The sequence below is a fragment of the Neoarius graeffei genome, chromosome 7 (genome assembly GCF_027579695.1).
Source record: "Neoarius graeffei isolate fNeoGra1 chromosome 7, fNeoGra1.pri, whole genome shotgun sequence".
Taxonomy (NCBI): domain Eukaryota; kingdom Metazoa; phylum Chordata; class Actinopteri; order Siluriformes; family Ariidae; genus Neoarius; species Neoarius graeffei.
The window spans coordinates 13,928,859-13,944,538 of record NC_083575.1 but is presented as its reverse complement, the minus strand read 5'-3'; the positions used below and the strand labels follow the sequence as shown (position 1 = coordinate 13,944,538).

Here is a 15,680-nt window from a genome sequence, read left to right as displayed (position 1 = left end):
GATATGGCTACAAATCTAAATTAGCTAGCTGGCTATTTTGTTAACTTATTGAGGTTAAAACGTTAGGGAGGGATCTAGGTTTGTACTGTTACCTAGTTACCAAGCGAGCTAATCTAATCGACGGAAACGCCTGTGAGTCACAGACTGAATCCCAAATAGCATCCGTATTTGCTACATATAGTGCACTAGATAGTGTGTAGGGTTATTAGCTTAAACTCTGTGTAGTCAAGTAAGATAGGCGGAATGGGTTATTTGAGAGTGAACCAACGTTAATTAGCCACTATGAGCTAATGTTTTTGTTCAGGGCCGAGCTAACTGGCTAACGCTAGGTAATTCATTATTATGGGTAGTATTGTTGTATTGGGAATAAAGTATAACGCACACATCATAACCTACAGCTGTTAATGCGTCATTTTTAAGTACAAAGTATGCTTAAACAGTGTAGCTAAGTAATTGTCTTGATAGCAGTGTAGCTAGCGTGTAAACATTGTCTTCAGGTTGCACCATTTCTATACATAGTTGAGAAGTGTTCCAAAAAGATGTATGTATTTTAGAATAAAATTGCTCATAAACAGTAAAGAATGATGTTTAAACAGCTGGTGAAGAAATGAAACCCCTCTGAGGTAATGATGAGTTGAGAAACAGTCCTTCAAGGAAATTTGGACTTGAATACAAATTACACACATACAGTTGCACTAAATAACATCCAGTGTTCCCTTTCTATTAATGGATGGGGTAGAGCCCAGGTTCTTGATCCTGGTCCAGGAGTACACACTGTCCTGCACCCGCTTCAACTCGTTTAAGGGTTGTTTTACAATCAGGGTACGCAAACTAGAAATCACATTTAACACTTATTATCTTCAATATCAAAAGGCTTGACTAAATAAACTTGGTTGTTTATTGTAGCCCTGTGATAGCTCTGTTTACCATGCAAAAAAAAATTTTGGTGATAACGTTATTTTTGGTGAATGTATGGCAATATATGTCATATTTAGCAAAATTACTCGTGTCATTTAGAAAAAGTGCTTTTTTTGACCACAGGTAGCTCCAAAAGGGATGCACTTATGGCCCTTTTCCACTACCCTTTTTCAGCTCACTTCAGCTCGCTTCAGCCCGACACGGCTCGCGTTTCGACTACCAAAAACCAGCACGACTCAGCTCGTTTCAGCCCTGCTTAGCCCCTAAAACTCGCACCGTTTTGGAGTGGGGCTGAAGCGAGCCAAGCCGTGCCAAGTGAGGTTGGGGGCGTGAGCAGACACTCCCCTGTGCACTGATTGGTGAGGAGGAGTGTCCTCACACGCCCACACAAGCCCCGCGAGCGCACTGGGATCTGTAAACACCGCAAACCCGGAAGAATAATAATTACGAATTACGAGAATTTCTGAAGCCTTATGCGCCTCGCCTCATCTATACGCTCTTGCCAGTATCTGTCCGCGTTGTCGGTGACAACAAGCCACAGCACCAAGACCAGCAACACTAACGACTCCATGTCCTCCATGTTTATTGTTTACTCTCCGGGTCGTGAGACTACCGCTTAAAAGATCACTGAATCAGTGACATACAGAGCATCGTGCACGAGTTCGCGGAGCACAAGGCTCGTCGTATGCCCTTCAAATAATGCGCGCAGTAGGCTATTGATGTTTTATTATGAGCCATGTACAGTATGTCGCCGAATGTTTTTTTGTTTCTGAGTTACATGTTCGTTTGAAGGACTTAATGTACAAAATAACATAGTTGCACCCCGTAGTGTTGAAATTGGTAAACACAGTGCATTCAGTGAGGTTTGCACCGCCCTCCTTTTATTTCTGACTCTTCCTGTCACCGTTGCAACCTCTGAGCGCTCATTCGTATGCCCTTCAAATAATGTGCGCAGTATAGGCTATTGATGTTTTATTATGAGCCATGTACAGTATCCTAATGTTTTTTGTTTCTGAGTTACATGTTCGTTTGAAGGACTTGATGTACTAAATAACATAGTTGCACCCGGTAGTGTTGAAATTAGTAAACACCGCAGTTGCGGACATTTTGTAGCCTAAAATGATGTTATGATAAGCTTTAATAAAGGGCCCGGTCATTTGCCCCGCCCCCGGCCCGGCTCTGACTTGTTCCGCCACTGTCACTGATGTCACTGTTTGCGCTGCTTAACGACATCACGTGACGTCCACCCACTTTCGCTAACTCCACCCAATGTGTCCACCCACTTCCAGCCAGCATGGTTCAGCGCGGTTCAGTGCGGTTGTAGTCGAAATGCAACTCCAACAGCCCCGCTCAGCCCGACTCAGCTCGACTCGGCACAGCACGGCTCAGCCGCGTTTGTAGTGGAAAAGCGGCATTAAATCATTCTTTATACCATAAAACAAATATTTGGTTCCATGTCATTGGAAACATAGTTAAGTTTTAATGTTGAATGCCAGTAAGTTTTCAGACTATTTTGATCAAATTAGTATGTAATTGTATCAAAAAAAGTCCTCTCCGAGACAGCTAATTTTTCAATATAAAATATCATATCTAAAATGATTTTTATCCTAAAATGTGGTCAAGATATTGGGACATAAATATTAGAGACAACTAACACAAAGCTTACAGCCTTATATTTAAAAGCACTATGGAAGTAGTGGATTCTGAATTGTCAGAAAAAAATGTCCTCTCCGAGAATCACTTCATTTGTTTCTCCCATCTTATAGCAGATTACACAAAACTACCATACACATATGTCAAAAAATTACCTGAAATCTGTTCTCTAACTTGTCCTTCACTTAAAAACTGGTACAAGAACCAGTTTGAATCAATTTGAATTTTGAACCCCTGTGACACAAACTTTGTACCCTGATTGTAAAACAACCCTTAAGTATCTGGCTGGTTAAATCAGGTGTGTTTGGACTGGAGAATAGTGAACCCTAAAATGTTTTGGATGGGAATCATTCACAAATTAAAGAGGTTGTCGCATCCAGAACTTGAGTTCGAGAAAAAAGTAGATTGACACTGAAATGTGGCTTTTTTTTGTTGTTGTTCTGTATACCTCTTTTTTTTTTTTTTTTTTCAGCTTGCACCATCACTGCCCTTGCAGGAAGACTTTGTCTACCACTGGAAGGCCATCACACATTACTACATAGAGACTTCAGGTAATATTTCTACAGCCTCACAAACTCTGTCAAACAAAGGAAATACAAGAGTTTGCCAATCTTCTGTGCATGCACTTTTTCAGGGTTCCCCTGGGTTCTGAAAAATATTCTCCACTTTATTCCTTGAAAAATAAAGTCAAATAAGTATTCTTAACTTTTTCTTTGTCTGTATTTTTTCTTAGTTACTGACATATCAGCGTGGACTTAATACAGGTTTATACCAACCAAACTGGCACACTTCAAATATTAGTACAGGTACAGCAAGGCCTCTCCATTCCATATAAAATTTGGGCTCCACTCCAGCCTCTAATAAGAGATTTGATTCAAGCTAAAATAAACCTCTTTAGTTTGAGCTTACGTAAGGTTATTTTAGCATGGAATTATTCAAAAGAGGTATTGGGACTCCCTTTACTTCAATCGAAAACTTGATTTGCAATTGAACATAGTCGAGAAGAATCTTGGAACAACTAACAGTGAAGAAATTCAAATTTCCCACCATTTTACAAACTGAACACAGAATGACACTGCATTTTTCATCATACGTTAGTTAGCACCCACAGGAACTCAACACGACGTGACCCCTGAAACATAGCGCCTTTCAGTTTCTTGCTGGCTGATGGCACTTTCACCTTGGCGATTTTTACCGACCCCAGTATTACTGACATTGTCCGATGTGCTCGGAGACAGTAGGGGCTCGGAGTGTGCCTTCCCCGTGCCTGTTTTAGCCCTTAAATCATCTTCAGTGCTTGAAGAAGCCCAGTCAAAAACTTCATCAGCTTAGACTGCACTGTTGTTTGATTCATGCAGAGAGATTTACACTACCACACCAGGCCGATTAAGGCTCACTATGATTGGTCAAAAGCTTGGTGCTCATTTGGTCATTATGTGTAGTCTTTTTCTTTTCTTCTATTGGTCACAAACACATGGTCATTGTTTACACTCTGGCCTTCTGGGAAGTCTGTTCACTGGGGTTGGATTTCAGCAAACAGAGGGATTTCTATAAAAGATGACTTATGATAAAGATGACAAATATATTTGTCACTGTAACAACTGCTATTCATTTTCTCTTCATCACTGATGGATTATGTTCGTCAGTTACGAGCGCTCGCGAGAACCTTGCTTTTTGAAATCACTCATGATGCATCGTATTCACATGTAAAGTAGTATCATGCCATGATATAGTCTGCATGTGTCAGCCCTGTGACGACCTGGCGACTTGTCCAGGGTGTACCCCGCCTTTCGCCCGTAGTCAGCTGGGATAGGCTCCAGCTTGCCTGCGACCCTGTAGAAGGATAAAGCGGCTAGAGATAATGAGATGAGATATAGTCTGCATTATTAACGTGACTAACTAAACAAACCACTTTTTTTTCCCCCTCCTCCTGTTTGCAGATGATAAAGCCCCAGTAACGGACACTAACATCCCTTCCCACCTGGAGCAGATGCTGGATATCCTGATCCAGGAGGAGGAAGAGAGGGAGTCGGGTGAGACGGGGCCCTGCATGGAGTACCTGCTCCATCACAAGATCCTGGAGACGCTGTACACTCTGGGCAAGGCTGATGTGAGCATTGTTCTCTTGGTGGTGTTGGGTTTGAGTTGCCTGGATATTTATTCTGGAAATATCCCAGTATTGAATGACCTGGCATTGTGGTTAGATTGTAAAATAGTGGTGTAGTATTTGGGTTCTCGATTTGTAGATAGTTAAACTGTTCAAAAATGTTTTGTTTGTAGTGTCCACCTGGTATGAAGCAGCAGGTTCTGAGCTTCTACACCAAGTTACTGGGCCGGATTCGCCAGCCACTCCTGCCTCACATCAACGTGCACAGACCTGTACAAGTAAGTTGTCACATGTGCTGCTGGATTTGTGGCTCACTGTTCAGTCCAGTCACAGTTTGTTTTTTCTGTAGGGTGTAAGTAGATTTGGTTAGAAGAAAAGCAGAACTCCGATAATTAATCACTGACGATTTCTGGAGTGACAGTGTAATCAGCCAATTGCATTTGGGACTGTTCAGTACCATATAAATGTTGTTTGACCTCAACCTAAAATGCACTCAAAGCTATGTTAAGTGTATTCCAGTGTTCTCTGATTTCCACAGAAACTGATCCGTCTGTGTGGCGAAGTTCTTGCTGCTCCGACAGAGAATGAAGAGATCCAATTTCTCTGCATAGTCTGTGCCAAACTTAAACAAGACCCCTACCTGGTGAACTTCTTCTTGGAGGTAAGCATTGTGCCAAACATAGTCTGTTAAAAAACATCCAGAAATCCAGTAATTAATGTTTCCATGCACAGAAGCAGTTGGATAAGTCTTAGGGTTTACACTGATCAGATCTTAATTGGACTTGGCGGCTAAAGAATTTCCTGAAGTGAGATCATGGTGTGCTTAGTTTTAAATCCCGTTTTGTTATACCCCCGCTCCGGAGGAGGGGGAATGATACTGGTTTACCTCTGTCTGTCTGACACACCTTTTTTCTCAGCAACCACAAATCGTAGCTACTTGGTACCGAGCTTCAGCTTGAGGTTCTATACCGTGTATACCATTTTCAGGTCTGTCGCACATCAACTTCCTGTTTACCGACTGAACGTATTTATGAAGCATATAAGGTCAGGGTCTCCGCGGATCCTTAAAAAGTCTTAAAAAGTCTTATTTTTAATATGTGTTTTTTAAGGTCTTAAAAAGCATTATATTTCGCTATTTTTTGAGCTATGGTATTAAATTTCACATGGGAGGTATTAAATTTCATCCGGGTAGCCTACGGTAAATGAAAAAAAAACATATGTCTGGATTTTTTTTCCGCGCTAACGTTATTTATTCAACCAGCGTCGTTTGTTATCAAGATGCTGAACAAGTAGCACAAGAGCCGTTGTGTGTCTAGCACTAGTTCTAATAGCGCAGGAACCACGCCACAGGGGGCAGTGTGTTCTTTTATCCATGTAGTAGAACCACTGAGAGTAGAGCAGACGAGGAAGAAGTGGTTGAACTTGAACATGAGCGGAGATGGGGAAGTGTAAGTTTAGTAACAAGTGGCTTGAGGAGCCAAAATACAAAAGTTGGCTAACAACAGCAACTTCAGAATATGAAGCGAGATGTAAGGCATGTCGGAAAGACATCAAGTTAACAACAATGGGCTGTAAAGCCCTTGACGCTCACCAGGGGAAAAGCATATGCGCTATGCTGCTAGTCGGGCAACAACAGTCCCCATGCCAATGTTCGCCTCTACGGTCACAAAAAGTGCAACGCCAGCTTTAGCGTCTCCGGCAGCGCTCGAAACTAACGGTGTCCCGACGTCCCGGGGACCATAAAAAATGTCATCGGGACACAAAATTATCATATCTGGGACAATCCCGGGACAATGGAAAAAAATAGATCTAGAAAAAAAGTTCTACATTAATATTATTTACAAAGCCGTAAACCATACGTAGACATTCACCTAATTTGTCAATTTTAATTTTAAAACGTTAACAGCGAAAAATACATAGTAGCTACACTTTGGATGCACCTGCATCAGTAGGCTACAGAGCAGCGCATTCTGTTCTAGAATCTTCGGCCGGAGTCCGCATTATATGGACTTGGAATGGAATTGCTACCGCACACGCTGCGCCGACTCTTGCCAGAACAAAAATGCTGAAGTGGTTGAAGCGGACCGACCGCGGGGAAGAAACTGAAAGCCCAGACATAACGTCTCCGGGACCTTCAGGATCCAAAGTGTCATCGCCTGGTCTGCAGGCAACGCTAGCAACTGAATGAACTTAATGAACACTGTTAGACACGTTATAAAATACAACAGGAATGATGTGGCTGGATAACGGAAAAAATGGATAAAATGGATAACGGAAAGTTCATAAAATGGATAACGGAAAGTTCATAAAATGGATAACGGAAAGTTCATAAAATGGATAACGGTAATGGATAACGGAAAGTTCATAAAATGGATAACGGTAATGGTGAAAATTATAAGTTGGCCTTATAAGTGCCAACAGATATTCAAGGTATAAGTAGATGAAATGAACATAAAAGGGGATTTATTTTCAACTAAAGTGTACTGCAGATGTAGGGAGTTGAAACATTTTCTGAATGAGCTAGTTGGCCCCTTTAAATAAACGGGTATCTATTCATACAGTGAGATCGCCAAAGTTTAATAAACTGAAAATGCAATAACTGTAATTTTGAAGTAGATGATGTATAGGACATGTGTCGCTTGTGTCTTGTGACTTATTGTAAAAATGATATAAAGGGTTCAAAATCGCATAGTTACAAATATAATAGTAACTTCATATGATAATATTAACCACTGGTTATTTCAGAGAGGAAAAAAATGGGGACACTGTTGCTTCCATTCAGGACAATACAACACAGAATTCGGGACCACTGGGGGACACAAAGAAAAAAAGTTAATTTCGAGCCCTGGTCTCCGGGTCCCAGCACAAGTGCTTTCGCGGTATTCGCCCCAACCGCTACGCTGAAGGCAGAAATACTGTGGGTTCTGCAGAAGATGCACTTATTTATTTAAAAAAAATGCTTTGAACTTAACCTAGAGTGTGCTTTTTTTTTTTTTTACTGTACGTATTTGTTCCGCGGTAGTGGTCTTATTTTTTATACTCAGTTGTCTTAAAATGGTCTTAAAAAGTATTATTTTTGCTGGTCAGAAATGTGCAGAGACCCTGAAGGTGGATTTTGATGCTATTTCAAGAAGCAAAGTGCTATTTCAAAATGACAGTTTACCAGGATGCTATTTGAAATACCTGGTGAGAATGCTGCTCTTTACTTACTTGTTTCAGAGTTAATTATTTGTTGAAGTCAACATTCATAATAAGTGTCCTATTCCTTCGATGGCTTGCATTCTGATATAACTTCTGGACATCGGCACAGTTCATAATGAGCTTAAACATCGCCTGTTGGACTTGACTTTCTCCTGCGTCTGGACCCAGCCAACTCCAGCAGGCAAGACACGGCAGTAGCGGCACCGCCGGCAACCAGAGCGCCTGAGGCGGAGAGGCAAGAGAGGGGGGGCTACATGCTAGGCTAAAGGCTAGGGCTACACGACTACCACTACCTAGCCTGCTGCTAGTGAATGTACACTCACTAGAAAACAAGATGGATGAGCTGAGAACCAGGACTACCACCCAGCATGAAATAAGGGAACGTTGTGCTCATATTTTCATGGTAACCTGGCTTTTGGACTGCGTGCCAGACACTGCTCTCCTGCTCCACACACACTCCATCTACCGCGGAGACCGCACATTGGTCTCGGGGAAGATGAGCGGAGGCGGTGTCTGCGTGTACATCAACAACAGATGGTGCGGGAATGTGCAGGTAGTTGAAAAACATTGCTCTACGGACATTTAACTGTTAATGGTAAAGTCCAGACCTTTTTTAATTTACCTGGGGAGTTCAGTGCTGTGTTTCTGCTGGCTGTTTACATTTCGCCTCAGGCGGATCACGTGACAGCGCTGGGGACACTGCATGACATCATCAGCACGCAGGAGACAGCGCATCCAGATGCTGTGTTCGTTGTGGCCGGTGATTTTAACCACTGCAACCTCAGGAATGTCCTCCCCCAGTACCATCAACATGTGTGCTTCCCACCAAGAGAGAATAACACTCTTGATCAGATGTAGAGCAATGTGAAGGACACCTATAAGGTTGCACCCCGGCCACACTGGACAGCCAGACCACATCTCAGTGTTCCTCTATCCGTCCTACAGACAGCTCCTCAAGCGAGGACCCCCCCAGTAAGTAAAACTGTTAGTGTGGGCTGAGGAATCAGATCTGGTGCTTCAGACCTGCTTTGATAGCACAGACTGGGATGTGTTTAAAACTGCTGCTATGAGGGAAGACGCTACTGTCGACAGTATGCTGCAGCTTTAACTGGCTATATCAGCACATGCACTGAGAGCATTATTCCAGCAAAATGCAGTAGGACCTACCCCAATGACAAACCCTCGATCAGCGGGGAAGTGCAGTCCATGCTGCGTGCTTGCACCACTGCATTTACCTCAGGTGATGCTGAAGAATATAAAAGGGCCAGATACAACCTGCGCAGCTCCATCACACGGGCCAAGAGGCACTATAGGCTGAAGCTGGAGGAACATTACACTGCTGCAGATTCCCGGTGCATATGGCAAGTGCTGCAACACATCATGGAGTACGGGCAGAAAAATCTGGGGGCCATAACTAACAAAAGCACGCTCCCAGATGAACTGAACCAATTCTATGCTCGCTTCGATGCCCTTAATTCCAATACTGGGATTCTGACTATGCAGAGCAAGCTGGGAACACTGTTCTCTGTGTCCTCAGCAGAGTAAGCACAGCTCTAAGGAGGATGAACCCACGGAAGGCAGCTGGCCCAGATAACATCCCAGGGCGAGTGTTCAGGGCTTGCTCATCTGAGCTGGCTGATGTGTTTACAGACATCTTTAATCTGTCCCTCGCTCAGGCCTTGGTGCCCATCTGCTTTAAAACACCTATGGTGCCCATCCCCAAGAAAAACACAGTGGCCTGCTTAAAGGGAAACTGAAGGCAATTTTATTATTATTTTTTTAAATTCTCAATTCTATTTATCTCATTTTATAAAATGTAGGAATGCATTTCTGATAGCTATTTTGTCACTGCTTTAGCAAGTTATGAGTGTTTGAAATATGCTATGTAATATATTGGTCCGTATGTCAAAACAATGGCCGTAAACGAGATTTGCTGAGACCTGTGCGAGACATCATAGGACGAAAGTAAAACGTACAGCGGAAATCAAAGTGACCAACATCTGCCAACGTTGTCAAAAGACGCATGTGCCGTCTTTCAAATGATGACGTAATCAAGCCGGAAGTTTTCCCTGTGTCCGAAATCGCTCCCTACTCACTATATAGGGCACTATATAGTGGGGACACCATTTTGTAGTGCTGTCCGAAACCTTAGTGAGGATTATGTGGGGAAATGTGCTCAGTATAATATGTATTTATTACTTTGAAAACCCACCAGCCACCTGATCTGGCACATTTTAATTGTGCGACAGTAATGACGTAAATACCAGCGCAACGGACTAGTCCTTATCCTGTCGTCTTTCCAACTCTTCGAATCAACGTGGAGTAGAGAAGTTGTATGGAATAATCTCCATCGCTGATGAAGCTGGCAAATCTCGAAATTAATCTAAATTGGAATGATATGGCGATCTGGCCGCTGTGTAAAATTTAAAAAATGGCGGCGTTGACACTTCACGTTTTGAAGTCTCGCGCAAGTCTCGTGAAGATTACGCTGATAAGCGACGCCTGCCGTGGACCATAGGAACTACATTCAACATGGCTAAAAACCGAAAAGGCCGATAAGTGTAATATCATGACTCGTATTGGCATATTATATAAGGTTAATAAAACCGAAAACGTAATTGAATAACACATTAATTCAGAAATAAAGCAAGTTTAAAAATGACTTCAGTTCTCCTTTAAACGGTTATCGCCCCATTGCACTTACTAAAACTGTAATGAAGTGCTTTGACAAGATAGTCATGACATACATAAAAAGGACTATACCACCCACTTTGAACCCCTTACAGTTTGCATATAGACAGAACCGGTCCACTGATGATGCTGTCAACACTGCCATCCATACAGCCCTCACTCACTTGGAGAACAAGGACACATATGTTAGAATGCTATTCATAGACTACAGCTCAGCATTTAACATAGTCATACCACACAGACTGTCTGAAAAGTTCCTCACCCTTGGAGTGTCACCGTCCCTCTGCAACTGGGTGCTGAACTTTGTCAAACAGTCAGAGTAGGAAACTGGACATCAGGCATCAGAGCTGTGAGCACAGGGCCCCCCCCCCCCCCCCCCCCCCCGGGTTGCGTGCTGAGCCCTCTGCTGTACACCCTCTTCATTTATGACTATGTGGCCTCGGAGTCCAATACCAGCATTATAAAGTTTGCGGACGACACCACGGTCATTGGACTGATCACTGGTGGAGAAGAGACAGCATATAGGAGAGAGGTGGCAGGACTGGTGGCCTGGTGCCAGGAAAATAATCTCTCCTTAAATACAGACAAGACCAAGGAGATGATTATTGATCCTAGGAGGAGGAGGGAGCAGCACACCCCAACATACATTGGGGAGACAGAGGTGGAGAGGGTAAGAACTTATAAGTTCCTTGGCACTCACATTAGTGAGGACCTCACCTGGTCTCACAACACTCAGCAGCTTCTGAAGAAGTCACAGCAGAGACTGTATTTCTTGAGAAGGCTGAGGAAGTTTGGCATGCCAACCAAAATCCTCAGCAACTTCTACAGGTGCACAGTTGATTGTTTATACCAGCTCCATCACAGTGTGGTATGGAAACTGCACTGCTCAGGACAAGAAGGCTCTCCAGCGGGTGATAAGGACTGCCCAGTCCATCTATGGAACAGCCTTCCCATCACTACAGGGCATTTATAACACCGGGGTCATCAGGAGGGCCCATAATGTTATTAAGGACAACACACACCCACAACACAGTCTCTTTACACTCCTGCCATCAGGGAGACGCTACCGGAGTGTCAAGTCAAGGACTACAGGACTCTCAAGCAGTTTCTATCCACAGGCTATCAGGCTCCTAAACAATACAACACACTAAATACTGCACTCCCCATTCTCCAGCATCCCCACTGCAGCTACCTGTTTGCACAAAGCACAGAGTCACTTTACAAATTAACTCAGGTTTTTCTGGCACTTGTTTTACCTATTTTAGTTTTAATACATTTACTACTTTTATTACTTCAGTTTTAGTTTTTACTTTAGGGGGTTTTAAGTTTTTTGTTTAGTTTTACTACTTTTATTATTTTTATTCCCTTTTTGGGCATCTTTTTTGTCATGTGTTTGAGTGTATATGTTATTGTTGTGTGTAAGGAGAGCAGCAAAGTAAGAATTTCATTGCATTGTCTGAACCTTTGTATTTTTACTATGTATATGACAAACTTCTTGAATCTTGATAGAAGCGAGAGCGGGGTATACATAAGTGAGCAGTAGCTCACAGTTGATCTTGTTATTCATGTATTGTGCTGTGTGCAGAATAAGGGAAAACGAGCAGACAACAGAGAATCGGGAGCTGACTGGTTTAAGGAGGATCCGTCATCTCCAGATACAGGTCAGCAGCAGAGTGCTGGTGTGGCGTGTGACATGAGCAGCCCTGCAGACGGGGCCGGAGCTACAGTACATGCCAACAACAACGGTAGCTACAACCTGGTCAGCTCTCTGCTCAACCTGACCAAGAGCCCAGTGAGTCAGCCTCATGTTCAGTTGACTGTGTGCTTGTGTTGATGAAATGACAATCTTTTTACTAAAAGCACCACGGTAACATGGTGCTATGACATTGTGTTCCTGTTCCCCACAGGATGCCCGCGTGGTGGTGAAGGCGTGTGAGGGTCTGATGCTGCTGGTCAGCTTGCCGGAGCCTGCAGCGGCAAAGACGCTAACGGAAAGCACAGAGCTGTGTGAGCTGCTCACGTCTCGCCTCACCGTGTTCTATCAGGCATTGCCTCAGTCTATGGACCCGCTTGATATCGAGACAGTCGAATCTGTCAACTGGGGGTGGGTTGCACTTTTTTTTTTCTTAATAATATTTCTGAACCCAGATTCTGGATGATGAGATTACTTTGTTTTTGGTTTTGCTTTAATGTATTTGCTGTATGTATTCATTCATTGATTTTCAATATTATTTTTTTGGCAGGCTGGATGTATACAACTTGAAAGAAGATGCTGCTGCTTTTGCAGGGAAGCGAGCGCTCATTTCCTTCCTCTCTTGGCTGGACTACTGCGATCAGCTGATCAAAGAGGCCCAGAAGGTAATCAGGATGGAAACATAAATTAACAGCAAGCTCACAGTAGAGCCTAAAGTGCTGCGCGTGTGTGCATGTGGTCGTTTATACACTTCTTTCCATGTTGACCCGTAGACCGCGGCAGCAGTTTTAGCTCGAGCAGTGCGAGAACGCTTCTTTCTACCTGTGATGGAGCCACAGCTCATGCAAACGTAAGTGACTTACACAGTGATGGAACTAGAGTTAGGGAAACAGGTATACTTGCATGTAACCTGGGGTGCTTGCATCACTCTGCAGTCACACGAGTAGATGTCAAGTCACTCATGTCACTTGCAGACGGACTCTTGTGGGTGGGTGTCGCACCACAAGTGCTGAAATGAGAGTAACTAAAGTGTATACACTCTACTGCCAAAATTTTATATGAATTATGTTATGCATGATTGCACCCAGGAAGACACAATAGTATAGTTTTTTTTTTTTCTTTCTTTTTCCTGTTTTGAGTATCAAATCCAGGTAGGAAATGCAAGTTGATATTTTGCAGGAGCCTGCACTGTCGGATTTTGTTAGAGGCATTCACTGGAGCTGGTTGCTCAGATTTATCCCTTTACAACTTCCCTTTTAATATACACACACTCTGCTATGTGTAGTTTCAAATATTTCAATAAAGGTAATTACAATGATGATATCTGTGGTCCTCCATTACAAAACCAGTCATATGGGTCAATTTTTCAAAAACAGGTTTTTTTGTTATTGTGCTTGAAAGGCCTTTCAAAAGCTTTCCATTGGTGCATAGATCAAGAAAATTGACCAATGCGCCACTGAGTTATGGGCATTTGAAAGAGTCAGTTTCTACTTTTAATGAAAAGTCAGAAATTGAGAAATCTGCTTGAAAGTTTAGAATATAAACTCTTTTGCAGCTCATATTTCAAGTGAAGACATTAAAGTGAAATTTGGGGCACATATGTATTATGGCTTCACAGATGTGCACACCAATATTCCCCCCCCCCACCCACCCACCCACCCACCCCCAAAGTGTACCTTTTTAGGAACATGTTATTAACATGTATTTCCAAAATGTAGATTTTATTTTTTACAGGATTCTTTCCCTTTGTCTCCTCAATACATAATTGGGGTTCCTGAAGTTCTGGATAAGTATGGAAAAAGGAAAATGGAGTATGGAAAAATGTTTCCAGACTGTTGCCCCTACCGTGTTTTCTAAAATATAAATTTAAGCCAAAATGTTCAAACCAGTGTGAGTATGATGTTGAATTTAAGTGAGGCATGACATGCGTGCGATATATCTGAGATGATTTCTGTGGCATCTGCCATCAGTGAACTGTCTGATATTAGTACATTGGGCTACGTTGTACCTGTACAGAACTACAAAAAATTGGCACAAATGCGTACTGCAACATTACAAATGTAAGATTAGGTAATGCAGGCCTTTCAGTTACATAATTTGGGCTACACTCTGTGTTTCTGAATTTGGGCTTTTTCTGTCGTGATACAGGGTAACTTGGGCTTTTCTGCATGCGCAAAGTGCTGTTTTCCGAGTGCTGTGTTTAAACCTGCTGCTGCTTTTTTAGCTACAAAGATATGAATAAATAAAGAAATCTATGAATGTTATTTTTACCTTTATTGCAAAATGTCTACAGTATTAATCCCTCTTGATGTACATGACCAAAAATAATTAGAATACAGTTAGTATTTAAAAGATGTGTTGGAGCCTGAGGAGAGCCTGGAGGAAAGGAGCCAGTGAATGAAAAAACAAGTTCTGCACCGTTGCCATCAAAGAGACAAACCTGTAATTATCAATAAAATCTTCTACAAATTCCTGCAATAAAAGCAGAAACCTTAAATTATAATTTCTGGTGTACTTAAGACAAAAAACAAAATACAAATTGCTGCATTCAAGTCCTATTACACAGAATACATCTTTACTATATACAACAAAGATAACAAATGTGATTCGGCCAACTCTGAAGATTAATATTAAATATATACAACTGAAAATAGATACCTTTTAACAAGTTTTGATTTTACGAAATATACATAATGCAAATGTTGCCTCACAATGTTAGGAATCATTTTGATTCTGTTAAAGTGCAATAAACAGGAGTTTAAAAATAAGTGAAATTAAGTTACAAATGAAAGGAAATTTTCCTGTAGTTTCTAGGTACTTGAAACGTAAATACTCTAAACAATATAAAAAAATTAAATAATGGTAGTTTATGAAAGTACTATTTAAGATAATGTAAATCTTGGTGAAAGTGATGATCATCCCATTACCATGTCAACAGTCTTTTTATGAATGTGGAAGTGGGCTCTCAGTGCGCCAAGTCCAGTGTGACTGAGGAAGGTGACAAGTTTTGTGTCATCTAATTTAGGTCATTTAAAAACTATATTATTTGTCACTGGACATATAGGAAAGTGTAAAGTTTATCATGCTTGTATGATTTAAAAAACTCGAAGATATTTATCTAAGTGCATGGCCTACTCGTTCTTCGCTGCCGAAGCTCTCAAAACTCATAGTATTTTGCTTCCATTCGAGCCTCGTTTTGAAGTCTGACCAATAAGAACGCTTTCCTATATATACACTTTCCTATATTTTTTTGGTGGTAAATTTGATTTTCTCAATTTAACTTCGATGTATGGAAAGCACGTGCACCGGGCATGCCCCGGGAAACTGCTGACCATTGACAAAAATGTCCACAGAAATGCACAAAATTGCTTCACAAAACAACAAAATTTCACAACTTTGGTTGGCAAGGGTTAGTAT

At 42.0% G+C, this 15,680-nt stretch overlaps 1 protein-coding gene across 1 annotated transcript in view; it reads left to right on the top strand.

Annotated features, from left to right (window-relative positions):
- Positions 1 to 15,680, top strand: part of fhip2a (FHF complex subunit HOOK interacting protein 2) — a 43,084-nt gene that overhangs the window by 803 nt on the left and 26,601 nt on the right. Inside the window, exons 2-9 of the mRNA XM_060925315.1 lie at positions 3,044 to 3,122; positions 4,512 to 4,681; positions 4,852 to 4,956; positions 5,217 to 5,339; positions 12,156 to 12,362; positions 12,478 to 12,674; positions 12,814 to 12,928; positions 13,037 to 13,113. Coding sequence (XP_060781298.1) covers positions 3,044 to 3,122; positions 4,512 to 4,681; positions 4,852 to 4,956; positions 5,217 to 5,339; positions 12,156 to 12,362; positions 12,478 to 12,674; positions 12,814 to 12,928; positions 13,037 to 13,113 — 1,073 coding nt within the window. The remainder of the gene's footprint in view (positions 1 to 3,043; positions 3,123 to 4,511; positions 4,682 to 4,851; positions 4,957 to 5,216; positions 5,340 to 12,155; positions 12,363 to 12,477; positions 12,675 to 12,813; positions 12,929 to 13,036; positions 13,114 to 15,680) is intronic.